Source organism: Propithecus coquereli, unplaced genomic scaffold (genome assembly GCF_000956105.1).
Source record: "Propithecus coquereli isolate 6110/MARCELLA unplaced genomic scaffold, Pcoq_1.0 Scaffold172, whole genome shotgun sequence".
Classification (NCBI taxonomy): Eukaryota; Metazoa; Chordata; class Mammalia; order Primates; family Indriidae; genus Propithecus; species Propithecus coquereli.
The window spans coordinates 5,296,376-5,320,309 of NW_012141858.1; the positions used below are offsets into that span (position 1 = coordinate 5,296,376).

Consider the following 23,934-nt stretch of genomic DNA (forward strand, 5'->3'; position numbering starts at 1 on the left):
TAGATACATACCCAAATGAATGGAAAGCAGGGACTCAGTTATTTATACACCAATGTTCATATCATCACTGTTCACAAGAGCCAAAAGATAGAAATAATATAACTGCCAATAAACATATGAATGGTATATACATATAATGGCACATTATTCAGCCATAAAAGGGAATGCAGTTCTGACATATAATATAACACGGTTGGACCCTGAAGACATTATGCTTAGCAAAATAAGCCGGACACTAAAGGAAAATATTATATGATACCTAGAAAAAGCAAGTTCACAGAGACAGAATGTATGACAGAAATTTCCAGGGGCTGGGAATAGGGCAAGGGAGGGATATTGCTAATTGGGTACAGAGTTTTTGCTGGGAATAATCAAAAGATTTGAATACAGAGACCAGTGTGGGTTATACAACATTGTGAATATATGTAAGGTCACTTAATTCTATACATACAAATTGTTAGAATGATAAATATTATGTCCTATATATTTCACCATGATAAAAATATGCATAGCCAAGACCAGAAAATAAGATAGCTTGAAAGAATGATAAAGTACATTTCTTCTCAACTTAGAGTGATCGTTAGAAAAATAGCAGCATGTCATGCCTGCGATGGTTCACCAGCCACAAGCTAAAAATATGAAGATGAAAGGAAAATAAAGCAAAGACAGTGAATATTGAAAATTGGAACAGCTTTGCAAACATGATTACTTGAGGCCAGTGTCCAGCAGGCAGGTGTGATACAGCCTTCTCTTTCTCTCTGGCAAGATTTACCAGCCTTGCCAGCTAAGTAATCCTTCCATCATTGACTGGTTTGCAGAGGATACCACAGGGGTCAATCCTGATTCAGTTATTTATTCAAAACAGATTTCAGGGCTGCGGGACAGCTCAGTTCCATGACGTCATCCAGGGGCCCAGGTTCCTTCTTTTTTGTTATTCTCGTTTTGCCTTCTGTGGAATGTTCTCCACATCAGAATCATTGACGCTGTCTCACCACTAACATTTCTGTAGGAAAGGGGAAATAGAGGAAGTTAAGAACAAGCAAATTCCTTTAACAAGGTGACACAGACATTTCACGTATCACTTTTTATCACAGTTGAACTTAGTCACGTAACCATGTTTAGATGCAAGGAAGACTAGAAAATGAGACCCTAGCTGGGTGATCATGTACTCTGCTAAAACTCTGGGTAAGGGAATTATTCTAGAAGAAGGGGAGAATGTACTGGGAGACAGTCAGTAGTCTCTACTTAAATGATTATTTCGGCGCTACTGGGGCAACAACCAGCTGTTTCAGACACTACTCAAGACCCTATAAGGAATACAAAGAGAATCCCCAGGTTCATGGAGTTCCCAGGCTTTTGTGGGTCATAAGATAGGCCCACACTATAACACAAGGTGGACTATAAAATCCATAAGCAAAGTACAAGGGCTACCAAAAAAGTTCAAAGTAGAGAGACTGCCCATCAGTTTGGAAGCTCCGAAATGAGATTGCTTTGAGAGACAGGGAGTGGAAGGAGAGCATTTTAGATGGAACAAAAGGCTAGAAGAGAGAAAGTAGAGGACATGTCTAAGAAAAGCAAGCCACATGGTCTGGTTTAGCTCCAGCATCAAATAGGGACCAGGGAATTATGGGAGAAGAGGCTGAGGAGAGGATTTTTTTTCATTTCTTTTCACCTGACATGGGAACTGACAGAGGGTTTTTGAACGGGGCAGTGATATGATCAGAATTGGCTTTATAAAAACCATCAGTGAATGTAGAATGAGTTAGAGTAGGTAGAGAATGAATATGGGGAGACCAGATGGAAGATCAGAGTTATAGTTTAAAGAGGTTTTCTGATAAGACAATGTTGTAGGAAATGAAATAAAACATCTCTGACATCACCCTGGTCAAATATGAAGCCGAATTACATGTTTGTAACGTATATTTATTGAATATCTACCATGCTTAGGCTAGCACCTCTGAAACTTTTCTGATTATGTACAGAAAGAAACGTATTTCCTCCCCTCAATCCATTTTCATAATTATATTTGGAAACAAATGTTTTCTAAAATAATACTTCAGCCGATTCATTCTGCTATTTTTCTACTCTATTTTTTTCTTAATTCTAGACTGAGCCACAAAATGTATCTATCCTTTGAAAAACACTTCTTTAGGCACCATGAGAAAGGCAAGAGGTATGGGGCATAAGACCTACCCAAGTCTTTCAAAAGACTATTATCTGTTAAGGGAAGGAAAAACAGGCACAAACACAAAAGACCACAAGACAAGGTAGGGAAATCATGGAGTTTTGGAGCTGGAAGGGACCCAAGGAGCCATCTTATCTTAACAATTCATGTAGTTAGTGAGAAAATGAAGCTCAGAAACATTAACTAACTTGTTTAATAATAGCACAGAGCAAGTTAGTGCTGCAGATGCAAGATAAGCAGGACCTCTTGGAGAGGCCCAAGTCCCTTATGTTATTAAATATTTTTAAAAAGCAGGATTACAAAAATTATGGTATATTTTAATTTTATTTAAAATTAAAATGAGCAAATAATGCTTTTAATATACATACCACAAATACTACTCAGAAGTTCCAATCATATGATAATTGCACTATTTATTTAAGTACTCACCGATGATATATAATCAGTGGTGTGGACTGGTGATGGGGCACATATTTAAAGGTGCATGATGAATGGCTTATTTCAGTCCAGTCAGTGGGTCTCCATGACTGAATTATCTCTCCTTTGAAGATAATATCAAAAGTGTAAATTTGAGGCTGTTAGGCCCTTCAGTAATAAGTACTCGTCATACAGAACAACTCTTCCCTTATTCCCAAATCCCTGTCTCCACCAAGAAGAGACAGGGTATCTTGATTCCCAGTTTGCCCACCATTCTAAGATGGGATCAGCTCCCAAAAGATCCTGTGCTCTTCCGAGTCTCATTGTTGTACCTGGGTTTTCTGTTTTGTGAGACCCTCTAACATTTGAGGTTATGGCTTTGATGTGGCTACCAAAAAAAGTACTGAATCCAATGTTTCAGGTACCATACCTTGTGGATCTTTTTGCATATTTTCTCACGTCAACTGTCTTCCAGTTAGAAACATATTATAAAGTGAACTTTTAAAGTTTTACCCGTTGATGTCAAAAGTTTCCATTAAATAACCCATGTTCATGTCTTCCATACTAAACTCTTTGTTTTCAATTTTTTAAGGCATTACTCCATTAAAACTTATTAAATTAATTAAGCTACTCTGCCTTTTTCTGGTAGACTTTAGATAAAATCGATTGTGATAGCCTGCATTCTTATTTGACAAATTTAATAAGAAAGTTGGTATTTTGTGATATAATTGCAACAGACATTTTCTTATGTTTGATTGTCTAATTTGTTCATGTTTATAAGCATTAATAAATTAAAATTATTTAAGAACAGTTATGTATATATAATGTAAGCGGGCAAATGATTTATGGTAAAATAGGTAATTTATTACATTCCTTTTCAGGCATTTCTGTCAACATTTTTGTGAGAAATGTATAGAAATTTTTAACAAAATATAACAAAACAAAGCTCTTTATAGTTGCTTTTGGCATTTGTGGTTTGAACATAGCTGTATTGCATTATTTAACAACTAAATGAATTCCATGTGAAGAGAACTATGCTCACTCTCTCTCCTTTCCTTTGAAACCCACAGACGTCTTGCTGGAAACGCTCTGACATACATTCCCAAGGGAGCATTCGCTGGCCTTTACAGTCTTAAAGTTCTGTAAGTAAAACAAGGGTTATTTATATATTTCTGATTTTAGTGTCAAATGGCTGCTAATTAACTTATAAAGATTGAGTCCCTCTAACAAACAATTTATATCCATGGGATAAGTTACCTAATTTAAAGTCTACCTTCATTGGTGCCATAGAACCATATTATATGTGACTAAATTTGTATGTGAAAAAAATTCTCTTCTTTTCTAACTTCAATATCTAAAGTTGTTTGCCTCTAAATAACCACCTTACCAACTCAAACTTTTTAAAAAATAACAATTGAACAACTTGGGAGTTAGGGGTACAATCCCCCACACAGTCGAAAACATGCATATAACTTGACTCCCCAAAAACTTAATTACTAATAGCCTACTGTTGACCAAAAGCCTTGCAGATAACAGAACAGTTGATTAACACATATTTTGTTTGTTATATGTATTATACTGTATTCTTCCAATATAATAAGCTAGAAAAAAAAATGTTAAGAAAATCGTAAGGAAGAGAAAATGCATTTACTATTCATTATGTGGAAGTGGCTCATCATAAAGGTCATCCTTGTCATCTTCATGTTGAGCAGGCTGAGGAAGAGGAAGGGTTGGTCTTGCTGTCCCAGGAGTGGCAGAAGTGGAAGAAAATTCTAATACAAGTGGACCCTCGCAGTTCAAACCTGTGTCGTTCAAGGGTCCACTGTATATCCCTTTGCCTTTGTATTGTGAAATGGGGAAGTGTATCTTCAAAAGCATTTTGATCACTGAGTCAGCACTATAAATCACTATGATGCTGACATAATGAGACCACAGTTTCAAACGATTTCAAAGTTTATTTCCTTATGATGGCACTGAATAAGAATCAGCTAAAAAAATACCATGTTTTTGTTTGACGTGTGAATAGAGATGGGAAAGCCTAGTGCATAGCAGATACACTGAATAGTTGCTTAATTAAGAAATGGTTATTTATTGAGAATTTTTAATGTAGGTTTTCTTATCTAATGTCCAACTTCCCAATTTATCAGAAAATTTATTATTATTAAACGCCTCCTTCTTTTAGTACTCATTGCTTAATTTTCTTTCAGTTTGTTCTGTGTAGAAAAAAAAAGGCACCTAGGTAGAGAAAATAGGTACTGCGAGTTGAAAGTCATACTAGGGAAATTTTATCTCAGGAAAAAAATCCTGATTTTATTTCTTTTCTTTGAGACAAAAGTTATTAACTCTAAAAAAGCATTTAATATATTTTTGCTTAATGAAAATTGCACTTAAGTAGCCTGAGGGATACATAGGTAAAAAGCAGTTTAATTAAATTTAATATTTTGTTAAAAGTTAAATTCAACAGCAAAACCATTGTTTGATCTGGTTAAGTAATTGGGTTTGGCATCTCTTCCCCTCTCTGGATTTTTTTGCTAATAACAAATTGTCATGTTGCCAAACCCTAATGCTGATTCATTACGTGGTGAAATTCTTAGTTGTAGTACCAGCTCCAATGCATATATCTCCACAAACTCAGCAAAATATTAACCACTCAAAATGCATCACAGAAGTCAAGTTTAGATAAGACAACTAAACTGATTTTTTCCAATGTTGAGCTATGTACCACTAAGTATTTAGATATTTGTTAAATAAATTATACTAAAATGAATTGTTTTAATTCAATTAGCAAAATATATATTGGATATATGAGCTAGTGTGTGTGTGTACCTCCAGCCATCATGATTATATTTGAATTATGAATATGTAATATGAATACATAGAAATTAAATAATATAAATATATATGAATTATATGTAAACTAGCTATTATAATTACATAGAATTATAATTTTAAATCCTTGAATTCTCACATATGAATTATTCTAGTTTTGTATGAATTTTTCCACCTTAACGTTTTTAAATTTTCTAGTTATACCATTATATATTTCTAATTGCATCATGTTACCGTTGAATGTTTGTATATCACAATATATTACAGATCCATGAAATTAGAGCTGTCATCTGTCTTGGTCACTGGTATATCTCCAGCTCCTAGAACAGTTCCTGACTCATAGCAGACACTCAATAGTTGAATGAATGATTCAGACAGATGAACAAAGAAAACTAGGAAGTTCTAGATTTTTCAACTTTTTCTTCATTTTGTATGATTTTGACCAATGCTATATGTTTATTAATAGAATATATATTGTATAATATATTAAAAAAATTGTGCCTTCATATCTGATATGGGCTTCTACTTGCAAGCAGGCTTTATTTACCCAAAATGCTTCTGTGCACCCTTCACTGTCTCCTATGGTGCATTTTGCCTTATTGCTGCGGAAAGCATTGCATTTATCCAATGTAAAAATGAAAATCATAGGTTATCTCTCAAACTTACCATTTAAATGTACCCCTTTTACCAGAAAAAAAAAACGAAAATGAATTGTGGCATTTAGACCCTCTCTTTTATCCACTCCTAACTAACCAATGTTTCCTGTCCTCTGTACCATCAAGGGTTCAGCAAAGCCTGTGGTGAGTGCGATACTCAAAGCAGCATGAAACAAATAATTGCTGGAAATACAAAGATCAATAAATATGGTTATTGCCCTTGAAGAGTTTATAATCTAGTGACAGATTGTGGGACCAAGATAATGGGATGAAGAGAGACAAACAGATCACTTCTGACTCTTGTGGAAAGTGTGTCTAGCGATGGGTGCAAGGTACTGTGGAACTATAGAGGTTGGGGAGCATTTAGTTCAGCCTGATGGTTTGGATTGGGCTTCATAGGAGAGAGCTGTGCCCAGAAAGATGACCCAGGAGCTGCATCTTGAAGCACAACTAGGAATTAGCCCCCCCAAAAGATGGCTGAGCGACGGGGCAATATGCACAGAGACTCAGAGGCGGGAAAGTCCTGGGATGAACAGGTAGCCCCAAGCAGGTTAGTACTCGAGCATTCAGGAGAAAATGGAGAGAATTTGAAGAAGAGCCTGGAAAGACAGAAGGGGTTCTAACTGCAGGGACATATGTCATGTCAAAAAAATGTGGACATTATTATGTTCTGGTCATGATGAGTAACCAAGAAAAAGATGTAAGCGAGGGAATGCCATATTTGGATTTTGCAGTTTAGCTAGATCACTGTCAGTGTGAGGAAAGTTCAAGAGGAGCAAGACCCTGCCAGGAATTGTGTTCACTCTTCTCTTTGCTTTGCTGACATAAAGACTAATACTCAACAAGTGGACTCAAATTGTCCACTTTCAAAATATTTTGAAAATATTTTGATGTTTGTCTTAGTCTATTTGTGCCATTATAACAGAATACCACTGGATAATTTGTAAAGAACAGAAATTTATTTCTCACAGTTGTGGAGGCTGGGAAGTCCAAGATCAAGGTGCCAGCATCTTGTGAGGACTGTTATCTGCTTCCAAGATGGCACCTTGAATACCGAGTCCTCCAGAGGGGAGGAATGCTGTGTCCTCACATTGCAGAAGATGGAGGGGTAAAAAAGGAATGAACTCCCTCTCTTTTTATAATGGCATTAATCTATTTCATAAAATTGTGCTCTAAAAATTTTTAAAGGCAATAATGAGAGGAGGTGGGGTAAATAAATAAATTTAAAAAAATGGTCGGGTGTGGTGGCTCACATCTGTAATCCTAGCACTCTGGGAGGCCCAGGCAGGAGGATCGCTTGAGCTCAGCAGTTTGAGACCACCCTGAGCAAGAGTGAGACACCCATCTCTACTAAAATTAGAAAAAATTAGCCCGGCGTGGTGGGACGCACCTGTAGTCCCAGCTACTCAGGAGGCTGAGGCAGGAGGATCATCGCTTGAGCCCAGGGGTTTGAGGTTGCTATTAGCTAGGCTGCCGCCAGGGCACTCTAGCTTGGGCAACAGAGCAACACTCTGTCTCAATAAAATAAAAGGCAATATGAAAAGTATTTATAAGCAAATTTTGTTAATAAAATTCATTGAGATCCCTATGTTCCTATGTTTCTTGTTTCTCTACTAATTTAATAATAACATCTCCCAAAAGGCTCCACTAAACACTTCCCAAAGGGCCCCATCTCCCAACACTGTTGCATTGGGAATTAAGTTTCAACATGAATTTTTGGAGGGGACAAAAACATTCAAACCACAGCAATGTTAGAGCAATGGCTCTCAGCCACAGTGGTTCTACATGCTACAGAGTGTTTTGGAAATTTATAGAGGCATCCTTGGTCGTCCAGATAATTGGCACGTAGTAAACTGTCCTGCAATGCACTGCACAGCCCCGCATAAAAAATTCTCCCTCGGCCTATCTGACTTCTGACTGTCCCTTCATACCAAATATAAATCAATAATACTATAATGCATAATTGTACTAAAAGATTTTACAAGAAGTTATGCATACGCCTCTTAATTTGTGTAGGAAAAATTAAATGAAATAAATATTTTCTCTCACAGTCCTTGAATAATTAACTCAGCTTATACTTCCTGTCTATTTCTGGTATTATGGGATTTGTAACCACATATTCAGTTTGAAATAGTGTTAGCACAGTGGAAGAATTACCTCAAAGGCCACAAAACAAATTAAAAATATGTAACCATGGAAATGTGAAACTTATAAATAATTATTAAATGAGTGGAGAAACAAGAAACACAGGGATCTCATTGAATTTTATTAACAAAGTTTGCTTTATAAATATTTTGTATTATTGCCTTTTAAAATTTTTGGAGCACGAGCACACAAGATTTATGTTGTGACAAGTAAATAATGATATATTTATTTGAGAGTGGCCAGCCCGTTGCTTTTTTAATCTTATTCTTTCACTCCCTGGCAGGGTCTACCACTCAACTTGAGTGAAAGCAGTCATGTGACTGTTTCTTTTTGCAATTTCACTTCAATTCCGCATTGCCTATGGAGGGATATGCTCTCTTGGGCCTTTGGAAGTGCTAAAGAATGAATGTTTGCCTCAGCATGTTATGGAAGTTTGAGACAGGATAAAGGTTCTGTATGATGTCTCACCACTATCTTGTCCTAAAACATAGGGAATTATCTTAACACTACTCATCTATAAGAAACACTCATTTGGGAGAATATCCACCCTCATTTGTGAGTGTCACACATCCTCATTTTCTCCACTACAACATTTGTAATTTGTCCTGACATGTTATCTTTATTTTAATAAAGTTATTTCCTTCTTTCCTTTATAATATGTAAGTATGCTCTGTTATTACATATCTTAACTAGTTTTTATTCTAGTATCCATCCAGACTTCTATTCTCATGTTCTTATTCTCGTACATAATGGCTTCTGATGTCATTTTTCTCACACTCAGCCTTACCCATTAAAGGTAGAGGCGAGCATCTGACTCATTCATAAAAATGTCTCCTGTGGTAGTCACATGTGAGCATCCTGTATACAGTGGTACACATATCATTTTACTATAAAAATTACTTTTCTTATATTTCTCCTTTATAATACAGTTAGGGCAGTACATTGTATTGATGTTTTTCTTTGAAATGTGTGTGAATAGGCTAGATTTTTGTGAATTTCATTTAGGTATAGTAGAAGCAGCATTACAAAATATTTGTTATTAACGGGAGCATTGGATCCAATAGGGGTGAGAACCACAGCGCTAGATGTAAAATGCTAAACGAAATAGACCTGTCCCTACCCTCATGGAAACTCTTGCAAATGTTTTATAAAGTCCAAAAGTGTCTGGGGAAAAGAAATAACTGATTGTCTTGTAGCTTGTTGAAAACGATAACACAAGAGTAATATTCGTCTAAGTAAAATAAGAGAAAGATAATAGTGATTATTATCACTAAGTCCATTAAGATGGAGAATGCAGATGGCAACAGCCATCCTTGGCTAGGGCTGTTTTATATCTGAAATCTTATTACTGTGAGCACTGAAAGATCACTAATATTTAAGATTATTATCCCTGTAAATATTGGCCTTAATAAAAAAATAAGTGATTTGTTCTATATTGCACAATACCAAATCCAATGGAATTCTGACCCAGGCTATCCTCAGCAAAGGTTCATTTTCCTGTGTAAGCCATTCGGTTAGGAAATGGTTCATCCTCCCGCTGCCCAGCACTTAAACCAAAGCCATGTGGAGGTGATGGGTAAAACTAACCATAGAAAAGTCACAATTAGCCAGAATTACCCCATTCCCAGGTAGACCCAGAATAGAGCTTGTTACTTAATATCTACACAGAGGACAATTTGGCAGAGGAAATACCTAAGAGTTGAACTAAATCACCATTCAACAAGTTATTTCATCTCCCTCTGCTTCACTGTACCTGTTCCTAGTCCTGATGGTTTAAAAAAAAAAAAAAAAAGATAACCAAAAAATTGTATAGAGTAGCATGAGGATGCTGTATGAAGTAGAGAATACTTTGAAGCTCCTTGGGGAAAGAAATTAAGAAAATATGAACTCATCCTCTGTCTCTAGAGAAAGCATTTCATTTTCTTTTCTTACGCATATGTGAATGATAAAAATGAACGTAAAAGTGCCTACACCCATATTCAGGCTGTGGTGCATTCTGCTTCTATCCTATGTATTCAGTGAGGAGTATTTTCAAAAGAAATTAGCAGCCATGTCGTGAGTGTTTTCTGTTTTAATTGCACTCTATAGTACTATAAACCCTTTGTTTTGTTTCCCATTGGAATGTCTTAAACAAAAAACAGAATTTTCTAATTAACTCACTGGAGACTTATAAGGATATAATGGAGATAACTTGCTCCTGTTTTGTCATTTGAAAGTAATCAAACAAAAGTTCCTTCTTTAGGGAGAGATCAGGGCTTAGATTGGTTTTCTTAAAGTTATAGTTTTGGTGTTTTATTGGCAGAAGTAATTGAAAAATTAGATTGTTGGGGGGGAGCTTGAGGGTAGCTTTAAAAGTTATCAGTATTAAAGCTCATTTAAATTCCATTTTCTGAAGGCAGATATATAAAACAACCAAGAAAGCTTGCAACTATTCAATGTTGGAAAACTATCTAAGTATCTCTTATTCTCTACTCCAACTTTTCAGATATTTTAAGAAAACAACATTTTAAGAGTCTCACTATTTGGTCAGCAAAGTATAGAAGGATAATTCAATACACACTTTGTACCAGTAATACATTACCTATAAGATTTAGACATCAGTTAGGTCCATTATCTGTATCTTATCATCATAAATTTATCACAAAATTAATGCATTACTTGGAAAACATTTTTGTGAACTGAAAATTAGATAATAGCTTGAAACTGCTTGGAAAAGTGTAAAATAACATAGAAATTTGGACTTCTAATATTTAGGTAAGTTATGCAAAATATGGAACAGAAGTTGCAATTCTCCTAATTTCCTAACTGGAAAGTCGAGTGTGAGATCTCCCTAAAACTCAACTTTATTCATAAGAAACCAATACATGTAAGCCTCTTGATTTATGAAATTTTAGTTGACTCCAAATTTAACATAATGAAATTAGTGGAGTAGAACTATTGGAATACAAATGACATAATTATGTCCTTTAGAAAACAGAATCTCAGGCATGGTGAGAAAAGTGTAAATTTTATGATCAAATATTTTTCATGTCTTATTTGTATATGAGCACGTATTTGTATATATAAAAGTTTTATAGACACTTTCATATTTTAATCCTAAAACACCTTTTCAATCAAATAATATTATTCCCATTATACAGATAAAAGACCAAGGGTCAGGGAGGTTAAGTGAGTTTGCTCACCAAAACTAAAAACTTAGGTCTTATCTCCAAGCCCAGCATAGCACTTCCTCAAGTTCAGGTGAAAATATTCTATTAGAAATATTTAGATAGCCGGGCACAGTGGCACATGCCTCTAGTCCCAGCTACTCAAGAGGCTGAGATGGGAGGGTCCCTCAAGCTCAGGAGTTCAAGTTCAGCCTGGGCAATAAATCGAGACCTTGTCTCTAAAAAATGTAAAATTAAAAATTAAAAAAAATGAATATTTAGCATACTATAGGATGTTTCTCAGTGTGTGGTGCCTTGCTCAGTAGTATTGGCATCACCTGGGAGCTTGTTAGAAGTGCAAATTTTCTGGCCCCTGCCCAGACCTACTCAACTGGAAACTTTGGGGCTGGGGCCCAACAATTTGTGTTTTATCAAGCCTTCCAGTGAATTCTGATGAACCTTAAAGTTTGACAACCACCGGAATGGAGTTTTCTTTCTCTTTGACTCATTAATTAAAATGTCACATCCAGTACAAAAATCATGAGTTTTGAGAAAGGATTTATTAATGTATATAGAAAAGGCCAACCTTTATTGAATGCTTACCATGTGGCAGGTATTGTTCTATCAACTTTCACTCTTAAATCATCACAGTAAGCCCTGTGAGATCACTGATCACTAAGGCATGGAGAGATTGGGTTATTTCCCTGAGGCTACACCACTAGTGGCAAAGAAGAGGTGGTCAGAGGTGAGAACCCATGCTCTTAACCATACTGTAACCACACGAGCTGAGAATTGATACAAGAAGCCAGTATTCCTCAGGACAATGCTGCATGGTGCTCTGGAATGTACACTAAGCTTTGGAGTTAGACATTCCTGGGGTTGAATCCTAATTAGCCAACTAATGAAAAGAAGCTTCCATTGTAGAGATGAGAGTTGTTACAAAAATCCAAATATAAGTTGCTAACCTAGTAAGTAGAAATATTTCTTTAAAATTTTTGCTTTCCTAAAATAGTCTTCTGCCTCAGGCTTGCATGGACCATGAAATTCTGGCAGGGGGTGGCGGAGGGGATGTGCTGCAGAGAAATTTTGTGTTATAAAATTTATGAATAAGGTAGCAAAATATAAGAAATCTAATGGGAATTTTTTTTCAGGCTATTTCCCCACTAACAAGGATATATTTTTATTTCACTGTTGCCAGGTGTTTCCATTCTGTAGTCCCCATACTCTGAAAAAACTGTTCAACCTAGGAGAGCGAAAGCCCAAATACTTCACAAAAGGAATTTAATTCATATCAAAAGATGGCCATGCACAAGCAGGGAGAAGATCTTTAATAGCTTCCTACTGCTATCTTATTTCCATTCGGTCTAATCTATGCAGCCACCAGAATGATCCTTTAAAAACATAAATATTAAGAGCATGTCATTTCCCTACTTAAACCTTTCAACAGGGGTTTCTCATCACATTTAAAATAAGGTCTCACCACCTGCAAGGTCCTTAGCGGTCCCCAAAGTTTTTGACACCAGGGACTATTTTTATGGAAGACAATTTTTCCATGGACAGGGGTGGGGGATGATTTGGGGATGACTCGAGCACATTACATTTATTGTGCACTTTATTCCTGTTATTATTACATTGTAACATTTAATGACATAGCTTCGTGCAATGGCAGTATCGTAGTCAATGAGGTTTGTCCAAAGCGTGATTATTGCTAATTGAAAACTTTTCCCAATACCCTACCATGACGACTTGCAATATAATGAAATAATTTACAACTCACCGTAGGTTGGGGACACTTGCATGAGATAACATCACATCCTCTCCCAGCTTCTTGCCCTCACCCATTCCTCTCCAGTCACGATTGGTCCTTTGCTGCTCCCTCCACAGTCAAGCAAGCTCCCTCCAGCCTCCAGCCCTTTGCACCTGCTCTTCCCTCTTCCTCAGTAATTCTTCCCAGATTTCACAATGATTTGCTCCCTGACTTCATTCTGGCCCCTACTCAAATATCACCTTTTCAGAGAGACCTTCCCTGACCACATTTAAAATAAAAATCTCACCCCCTGTTAACATCTATCTCTAATCCATATTTTGATTTTTATTCATAGCACTTATCACTTGTCTCGTGTTATGCATTCATTTGTTTATTTTTAATTATCTGCACTCCTCACAGGAATTTAAGCTCCCCAAAAGCCAAGACTGTCTAATGCTCCACAGTTTTTCTGACATCTTTCTTTAAAGTTTTTCTTTATTTCTTTTAACATACAGTATGCTGCAGAATAATCAGCTAAGACAGGTACCCACAGAAGCTCTGCAGAACTTGCGAAGCCTTCAATCCCTGTAAGTACAGTTGAAATTGCAAAATGTATTTAAGATCGATTTGGGAAGGAGCATTAAGATGTCCAGTTGGCCATTTTAGTATGTTTCTCTGTTGGGGCTCATACCTGAGTAAATTGTTACCGAGAGTCTATTAGCGCAGCATTTCTCCATATCCTCATTAAGCAACATGTATGAAAGGGACCAGTGTTGGAGTTTGGAGTTTCAGGTCAGAGATTTAATTCAACACCTGCAGTCAAAAGCTCTGCTTCCAAGATTTTGCCCTACATTTCCCTGTACTATTTTTGTTCCTGAATTCAAATCAGAAATAATGCTTTCCTTTTACCTAGAAAAATGGATGCCAGAATCTAGAAATCTTAGTATCTTCAATTTATTTTGTTTTCAGATTATGTGAGCTGCCTTGTTATCAAGTGTTTTGGAGTCAAATAAAGACTTAATTCTTAAGTCCTGTATATACATTAGGGATGATCAAATCAGGAGACTAAGATCTACTGATATGTCCTGAAACTCTACTACACTGGTTTACAAACCAAGAGCTTCCCCATCACTGCACACAGGTATACAAACGTAGTCATAAACAAGCTCACAGATACACACATATCATAGATTCACGTGACACACACACACACACACACACACACACACACACACACAAACACATACACACACGCAAACATGCCCAGCAGTGGTGTTCCACACTCTGAATCCACAACTTTACCATCGGGAGTCTCCCGCCAGCACCACCCCACAAACACGCTGATTTGAAACCTCCGAATAAATAAAAATTAATGATTCCTCACAAAAAGAACATTCTCACCAGTGAGTTGTTTTGGAACTTGGATTGCAAGCAATCGGTTACAGTGATTACTTGGCAAGTCTATGCTGCTATGTTTTTCAGTGAATCTTCCTCTCATCAGAATGTATGTGTTTACAATATATTGCATGATTTCCGATATATACATCTGTGATGTATGCTCTAATTTTACTTACACTAGAGGTCCTCATCTGTCAAACAAAATACTGGTTTCTGGTCTTGAATGATGAGAGAGAGAGAAATGCATAAAAAAGGCAAATAAATACTACAGACTCCAGTTGAAAATTGTCGTAAAGAATCCATTGGTTAGTAATTACATATAGTGTGCTTAGTGCCTTTGACTGCGGTGACATAAGAGAAGGAGGACCGTGAGATTTGAAGATGATACTTGCGTCCTTTGATCTTTTTTTTTTTTAATGAAAGAAAATCTGTGCTTCAGATCATTTTAAGCTTTTACTCCAGTCAAACAAAGTGACTTCCTAGGTTTTCACCAGCCTATAGATAAACAAACCCACAAGGGCCCCTTTGTGGCGTGGGATAGGTCTGCTGCATTTTCAGGAGCTCCTTAGTGACCTGACAGTATCACTCCCCCTTTGTCGCACAAGCCTTTACCTGAAGGAAAGAAGCAGCAGCCAGAGAAGCACAACAGCCTCATCTCAGGTTGTCTGTGTAAGGGCACAGGGATCTAGTGGCTAAATTGAAATCGAGATAATGGCACTGGCCAATAGGAACTTTAAAACAGCTGCGAGGCAGGCAGGAGATAGAAGGATAAGAGTTTGTAACCAAAAGCCACTATCAGCTGAAAGAAGATCACAAACAGAACACAAACAGAAGTGAACTCTTAGAGGAAGAGAAAACCATGAATCTTTTGTTCACTCAAACTGGGTGGTGCCCCTCTGATAAAGGTGTTCAGATTTAGTTTCTTACAGTCTAGATAGTTACTGTTCACCAGGTGTCTCTTGCCTTCGGTTTCTAGTTCACAAAAAGAATTACATTTTGAAACTTTATAAATATGTGTTCCCTGTGAAAAGGTCAAGGGTTAACTTTCTAGCTTGACACTATATCCATCGGCCCCCAGTTCACACTGGATTGTATCAGCCGGGTGATGCAATGTTTGTCAGGGGTCCCTTTGCCCAGAGTACAGACAGACCAGTGTGAGGCGTCGAATGTTGGCAATGTGCGCTGGCATGCCACTTTTTCTCACTGATATGTTTTGTGCTGCTTTGATACAAGAATTAAAAGTTGTCAAAAAGCATAATAAACGTGGGCTTAACCACCAACACGGCAGATACCGTATTGTACCAGCTGAAGGATCCTCCCACCCTGGGTACATGCCAGGCCAGACTGGAGGTTTGGGGCACAGTGAGGCCCTTTAAAGATTTACTGATGTCCTGGATTTAAAATATTTAATTGCATTTATCCTACTTCCCTTAAGCAGTTCCAAAAATAAAAACATTAGTTTTGAGTTTAATGGTCATTACAAACATGCATTCCTAATCCATGCTTCTGTCATTTTTGAGACCATTTTGTGTCCATCATCAGTAAGAGTAATGCTGAGAGTGGGACTCGGTCTCATCCATGCGGCCGACACCTAGAAGTCTCTATTCAGTTGCCCATCTCTTCTTGGACTAGAGTCGACCTTCACTCTTCACTTAGCATTTGTTTCTAAATGGCTTTTTTTTTTTCACTCTCTTGAATTCACTCTATTTTTCTCCACTTCATTAATTTTTTTGCATTATATATTCACTCTCTAAGAAGCACTCTGCACTCGACAGGGTTTGTGTGCTCATTGCCCCTATATATGCCTGGCCTTGTAACTTCTACAGTGGGGCTTCTCAATGCTGGCTGCAAATAAGAATTATCTGGAAAGTCCCAAAGTCTAGGCTGCACCCCAGAACAATTAAAATCAGAATCTCTGAGAGTAGGATCCAAGCACCAGTGTTTTCTAGCTGGCTTAATTGTATAGTTAAGCACTTCCTGAAGTGAAAATTAGGAAAAACTAGTGTCCTACATTCCCTCAGATGATCTGCAAACTATTCTCCTAAACTCTTTTCAAACTTGAAATAATAACAAAGTCCATAGTTCGCATTCTAGTATGAGCTAATTATGTACTTAGAATATAAAAGTCAGGCATTGCCTTGTGTTTAATTGAAAATAGCTCACATATGCCTATTAATTCTACCGATTACCTAGGGTAGATAAAGTTAAGAGGCCCCTGCTCCATCTATCACCCTGCTATTCAAATATGGCCCCTGGACCAGCAGTGTCAGCACCACCTGACACATGCAGAACCTTGGACCTCAGCTGGGTCTTACTTAGTAAGAATCTTCATTTTAACAAAATCCTAGGTGATTTGTATACAAAATGCATTTGAGAAATTAAAATTTTAGTGTTCTATTACACTAACAAAGTGGTCTACAAACCAAAAATGGTTGAGAACTACTGAATAAATCATTTGCATTCTTTGCTCCACCCATATAGACTTGGCTTCATTGAATAAAGTTTAAGAAACTTGATATATTGAAAATTGGTAACATTGCTCTGAGGAAGAAACAAAATTGTACTCGTGTTTCAAGGGATGTAATTTTCCATCTATTCCACATATACAAAAGACATTTTGTTTTGTTCATAAAGAAAACACATAGGTACATTTGTGTTCTTTTAACCCTCTTGATGCTAACAAATTGCTGGGCTGAAGAATAAGAGCCCAGGCCCACGAGCACAGGCCCGGCAACCCAGAACCTGCCCCTATACAATATGTACATTTGGCTTCTGCCACGGCAATGACTGCCCAGACACCAATTGGATTTTGTAATGTAATCAAGTATAACCTAATTTCCTTTCTGTTTTTTGGAAGGGAATAGGAAATGTAATCAGAATTCACAGTGAGTTATATTTCACCAAGAAACTTTTGGCATTATAGATATTTGAGGACTAGGGTTAGATTACAGTGATTTGATGGAAACTCAGAACTTAACTCTCCCATACCCTCACACCTTTGCATTAATAATTAAGAAATCAACCTATAAAAAAATCATTGCTTCATTTGTGATGGTCATTCATGAATTTCAAGCAATTCTCTGTCATTGTGAAGTTCAAGAGGACCAAAGAGAATTACCTATTCATGTTTGTCCAGTTAACCAGAGTAATTTTTTTAATATATGTTGCTGTTCAAGTCTGCACTTATGAAGCTAACTGTGGAATATGCACAATCATAAAGATAATAGGTTGGAAAATAATGAAAGGAGAATTAAACACATCTTTATTATTGTCTCTATTCTCCAGTTGGCTAATATTCATCTTCAAAGTATAAGACTATATTTTACAACCCAAGAATAATGTATAATTCCTACCCGGCACATGATCTTATTGTGATATCATCTTTAGGGCTTATAGAACCCACCCCTGGACCCTGTGACATGTCAATAACTTCACCTGGCCTCTTCAAGTTTTTTGCTAATAGTAGTCAAAAAATAAAATAAAATAAATGACAGTAAGCAAGAGCAATAAATGAGGAGAAAGAAGTAGGGCTCACAAAGCAGAACAGAAAGCACCTAGAACCAGTAGTAGTTTTCTCCTACTAATATCCAAGAGCCTATTGGGTTTCAGACCAGGATATAGAATGGGAAGGAAGTAACAGAAGACAAGGAAGTGTAAGCAGACGAAAAGAAAGGAAGGTGAGGTAATCAAGAGGATAAGATTTAAGGATCAAAGAGGTTTAAAAAAAATAGTGGTTTTAGATTTGGTAACATTATTCCCTCCACTAAAATAGTCTCCAAAAAGAGAAGTCACAAGCATACACAATAAAAAAGTACTGTGGTGTCAGTTTGTTTTGCTTTTTTGATGAAAGTGCCCACATACTAGACAGATATTGGGATGGTGGTGGGCTTAGAAGTTCTAGATGCCAAAGAGTTTGTCTATTGCACAGTGAAGAGTTCATTTCATGGCCCCATATGAAAATCAGCAGCCAGCAAATTCTTATGAGAAGAAAAGGTTTTGCACCCCCGCCCCAATTTAAACATTATTTTCAGAGGCAAAGGCATTTCTACACAATGTTTATAAGAAGAGAGAGCTAAAATTGGAGCATGGTCCTCAGAACCACATATGGGGGGAAAGTGCATACTTTATGCAAAGACTCCATGCATAAAACGTTCTTACATCAGGTGCTATGCTAAGTGTCATACGTGGCAGTCATATCAGATGGATAAATAAAGAGAACATGGGGCTGGTCCAAAGGTAGTGAGTTATCTCACTTGACTGTTTAGAGTTACAGATTGAACTCCTTGTTCTACTACTTTTTCCCTTCTCAATACTGCACTTGACTAGTCTTAAAAAAATAAATAAATAAATAAAAAAGAGAACATGGGTATTAAGGAATGAGAAGTAAAATAAAGTTTTTTAAAGCTTGTGATATAAAATGAGGGTTAACTTTAGAAAGTAGATTGAACTCTCTAGAGAAGCTAAAGGGATGACAGCCATGCAAGTGGGGGGCACAAGTTTGTTCCTTTTCAGGACAGATGGGGTCTGTGATGAATTGTGGAAAGACATATAAGGAAAGCCGTAGAGAAGGAGGACACTGCAAAGACAAAATCAGAATGTGGAACTGATTAAACGCCCATGATTATAAAAGCAGCAGCTGCCAATATGTATGAAGCCCTTTTACCTGCATCATCCCACTTCATCCTCACAGCAGCCAGACGAGGTGAGTGCTGTGATTATCCCTTCCTTAGTGATGAGGAAGCAAAAAGCTGAGAGGTCAACTGACCTTCCCGACGTCAGATGGTTTGCAATGGAGTCAGGCTAGAAGTGAGTCTGGGATAAGAACTCTAGTCTGTCAGATTCCAGAACCTGCACATTTCACCGCCTCATTATCTTCCCTCCCTCACAGAATCCCTGCAGAGAATGGGCACTGATGAGAAGAAGGAAAGGCCTGAGAGAAACACATATTACCTGTAGACATGTGATTATGAAGGTTTACAAAAACAAAGGACAGTTGTAATGCTGCAGGACAGAAATACATAAATTACAGAAGGGAAGGAAATAGTATTAAAGTGTGGGCCAGCCTGCCTTTTCGTAATGTTTCTCTAAGCATTGGTTGTCTGATCCTTCATTATCTGTGAGGTAGAAATCATCTCCATTTTCCTGATGAGGAAATTATAGGTGAGAAAGTTAAGGATACCTTGCCCCTGTTGCAAAGGTAAGAGTTGACCAGACAAAGACAATAGAGAACATTCCAGACAGAGGAACTACATGTGCAATACCTTGTAGTGGGGGTAGGGGGAACCTGGTATGTCAAAGGACAAAGAGAAGGTCAGTGGGGCTGAAGCAAGAGGAGCCTAGTAAGGCATGTGGGGGCCAGACCACTTGAAAGCCATTTGGAACACGTCAAGGATTTCATCCATATTGTAAAAGCAACAGGAATCCACTGGAGGGTTTTAAGCAGGAGGTTGGGGGTGATCACATCTGTGTCATTGAAATAGTCTAGGAGGGAAAGAGGAACTTTGCCAGGGTAGGGGCCGTGGAGGTGAAGAAAGGGAGATGGATTTGAGAAATATTTAAGTGACGAAATTATCAGTGTTTGGCAATGAATTGGCTATGAAGAATGAAAGAGAAGGTGTCGAGAATGATTTCTAAGTTTCTGGTTTATACAACCATGTGCTTAATAAAACCAATCACTGAGACAAGAAACACTCGTAGAAGACTACCCATGTTTGGGGAGTGTGCAGATGTGAGATAACGAGTTTGGTCTTGAACACTCGTGTTGGAGGGTGCACAACTGAGTAGAGATGTCACTTAATTTGAAATCCAGATCTGGACTGAAAAAAGTAAAATCTGGGTTAGGTCCCCCTACCATGCATTTCTCTTCACCTAACACTTCATTATAATGATTTATTTGCTTGATTACCCTTTAGAAAATGTGTTCCATAGGGATTGGAACCAAGTCTGCCTGGTTTACTGCGAGATGTCCAGCACCGGGTATAGTACCTAGGACAAAGAAAGCACTCGGGAAATACTTGTTGATCTGAACTGATGCCTCGAACTCTACTTATGGTTCTAGACAGCTACTCAGGATCAGCTCATCTTCCCCAGTGTGACCGTAACCTGCATTCATTCATCTCCCAGGCTCCAAACTCTTCTCTCTGTACCCTCACTTTTCCACATGCCTTGCCTGGGGCTGAGAGTTGGACCCAGTGGTTCCCGCAGGGATTTTGGAGTTGATCTATCTACCAGAATTTTTTCCATTTTCTCAGCTTGGGATTCCCCACTTCAAGAGTAGGGTTCAGGAAGAACTGTGATGTGAAGTCTTAGAAGGTTGATGAGCTTCGGATAAGCAGGGGAATTACTGTGGAAAAGAGGTAGAAAGGACACTTGACTGGGACACAGAAATAAGAGAAAAGTTGGGCCACATAAGGTGGATGGAGAGCTTTGAATATCAGAATGGAAAGTTTGGGTTTGAAAGGAATCGTAATGTGGAAGAACTATAGATTCCTAACAGGGGAATGACATAGAGTGCAATTTTAAGATTAATCAGGCAGCAGCCTACAGGATTAATTGAAGAGATAAGAGATCAAAGGCAAAAGAACCAGCTCAGAGGCTGTTGCAGTAATGCAGGTGTGAAAAGATAAGAGAATTAACTAGACAGTGGAAATCGAGAGTCTGGGAGGTGAAGATAAATGGAGAGAACTTGGTCAATGATTGGCTGGAAGGCAACGGAAGGTTCAAAACTGACCCATAGATTTCAAACCCTGGTGGTGGTACCTGGAAAAATATTGGTGTCCCTGACAAAAAAGAGGGTGTTTGTTTTCTATGGGGAAAAATAAAACTAAAGAGGTCACTGCTCACGTTACTTTGGCTGTAGCTCTCCTTGTTACAAAATTCACAATGGTGGTGACCTCTGAGGAACAGAACAACTTAATATAATTGGACTTTAAAATGTATTTCTCATTGGAGTCTTACACTCCTCCACAATGCCAGAGAGACAGAAGTTTGGTTCCTTTAGACACTTTTCATCTGGCCTCTAGCCAAGATAGCTGAATAGTCTCTAAATTATTACACTTCAATGAATCCATAGACTATCTCTCTTCAAGCTGTAGAGGTGGGAAAAATTTGTTTTTACCTTTTCAGAGGTAAATCTAAAGCAAGGATTTTCTTCCTGGTGGTCACATTAAGTTTACTGGTAAATAAGATGGAGAATAGAAAACCAGAAGCAGAAATATTCCGTAAAAGCAATCATGTTATTTGCATGAATTCGTATGCTTAATATCTTCCTAGATATTAATGTGGAATCCCACATTATGATCACTCCAGAAATATTTAAAAACAACCACAACAACAAAAGTGACTTTGATGTTATTGTGAAGAATTTATATAAATCAGTATGAATTCAATCTATGAGTCCATGTAGATAAAATTTTATCCTGACAGTATCATTACAACGATCTTGTGACAAATTCAGCTCCAACGATCCGCTGATTCCAGGGCAATAAAATTTCAAAGCAGTAAAATTTCATCATAACAAAAAAAACTGATGTACCTTGTTAAATTATATTATATACAGACTTGGAATTACATGCTTTTTATTATATTGAAAAAGTAAAATATTAACTGAGAATGCTTTTTACTTCTTAAAATTTATAAATGAATCAAATCTCTGTGGTTTTTCAACTATTCATGGCTTATTCAAAATGATCTCACTAAATGTCCAAGTGTCTGTACTGTATAAGAGGGGTGGTCACTTCTTTAAAACTTAAGAAAGAAAAAATGTTTACTCAAATATAATATAGCAATGTCAGTCATGAAAATACATTGCTTCATGATTCTGTTTATTGTAAGAATACCCATAAGCTGTATTATGCAGCTGCAACATTCTTCTCACTTTTAGCTTTTTTTTCCAGGTTATCCATGTTAATAATTGACACTGTTACAGTCATCTCAGATATGGAATTAGCCAAGATCAATGGCTTATCTTTAGACTAACGCTTTCTTCCTTGTAGTTAATGGCTCATCAAAGACATTCTCAAACAAACATACAAGTTTGTGTGATACATTGGCAAAGTATTATATACAAAATATATATAAAGGGCCATTTTCTGAAACAATAGCAAGAATGATCTCATAAATTCTCTAATCCCTACAATAATGCCATTTATAAACTGAAAATTCCTTTGGGAGTATGGAGAGGATTGGCAAAAGGTCTCTTTTCAAAGAGAAATTTGCATAATTAACCCTTTAAAAATAAAGACATTGGAAAGAAAACTTTTTTTTTAATATTTCAAATTTTTTTAGAGACAGGGTCTCACTCTGTCACCCAGGCTGGAGTGCAGTGACGTGATTACAGCTCACTGCAAACCTCAAAATCCTGGGTTCAAGTGCTAGTCCCACCTCAGCCTCCCAAGTAGCTGGGACTACAGGTGCCCGCCACCACACCTAGCTAAATTTTTTTTAAGAGATGGGGTCTCACTATATTGCCCAGACTGGTCTCAAACTCCTGGCCTCAAGCAATCCTCCCACCTTGGCCTCCCAAAGCCCTGGGATTACAGTTGTGAGCCACTGCGCCCAGCAGAAAGAAAACTTTAAACACACACAAAACAATAAGCTTATTTGAGGAGGGGGAAACATTGTCTGAACACAGATTAATTTTTTGCCTGTTATCTTCTACCTTTTTGCCACATAGAATACATAGTTATTACAGAACTGCATTCACAGGAAATGTGTAGTTCTGTTTTATATTTATTTTGCATAATACTGGGTAAAATTCATCCCTGGTTTTGGTCTCCATCTGCCCAGTTTCCCAGGCCAGAATGCTAAATTACCATAGCTTCCGTGCCTCCCTCTCTGGCCACATCTGGGGAGTCACCTATATCTGTCAGGCCCACTTATTTAACATCCCTCACATTAGGCCCTTCCTTTCCATTTCCACACTTCCTTTAGGCTCTCATCTTTCTCACCCTGATGATTGCAACTGCCTCAGTCATTTACTTTCCCACTAGTGCCTGCTTCACACTGCTATTCAAATGACCTTTCTACAGCACATCTATTCATAGGGCATCTGGTCAGGAGGCAGAATGAAACCCCCACTCCAGAGACACGTTTTTTGTGCAAACCTTGAAGATTGCTTGGAGAGGGTGGAACATTCCTCCTAGGCAGATAGCCCAGACACCTTCCAGGAGTGAAGTTATCCAGACTTCAAACACTTACCCTGGATACTTAAAAGTTATTCAAGCTTGTTGGGGGGAACTGGATGGTCTTGACCTGGTCCCTTTGGTGAGGCAACCCAAGCTCCATGAGAGACAGTCCTCTTGGCCAGCAGTTTGAGCAGAAGAATGAATCTCTTCAGCAATTGTGGTTTCCTCCAACCTCAAGTCCTCCCTTCAGAGAAGGAGTTAATTCAACGTAAGCCCAAAAGTCATG

General features: G+C 37.6%; 1 protein-coding gene across 3 annotated transcripts in view; it reads left to right on the forward strand.

The window, feature by feature from the left end:
- LGR5 (leucine-rich repeat containing G protein-coupled receptor 5) overlaps positions 1–23,934 on the forward strand; it is a 125,646-nt gene that overhangs the window by 71,710 nt on the left and 30,002 nt on the right. For all 3 annotated transcript variants that reach the window (XM_012642023.1, XM_012642024.1, XM_012642025.1), the window contains exons 3-4: positions 3,673–3,744; positions 13,641–13,712. In XM_012642023.1, the coding sequence (XP_012497477.1) occupies positions 3,673–3,744; positions 13,641–13,712 (144 nt within the window). The remainder of the gene's footprint in view (positions 1–3,672; positions 3,745–13,640; positions 13,713–23,934) is intronic.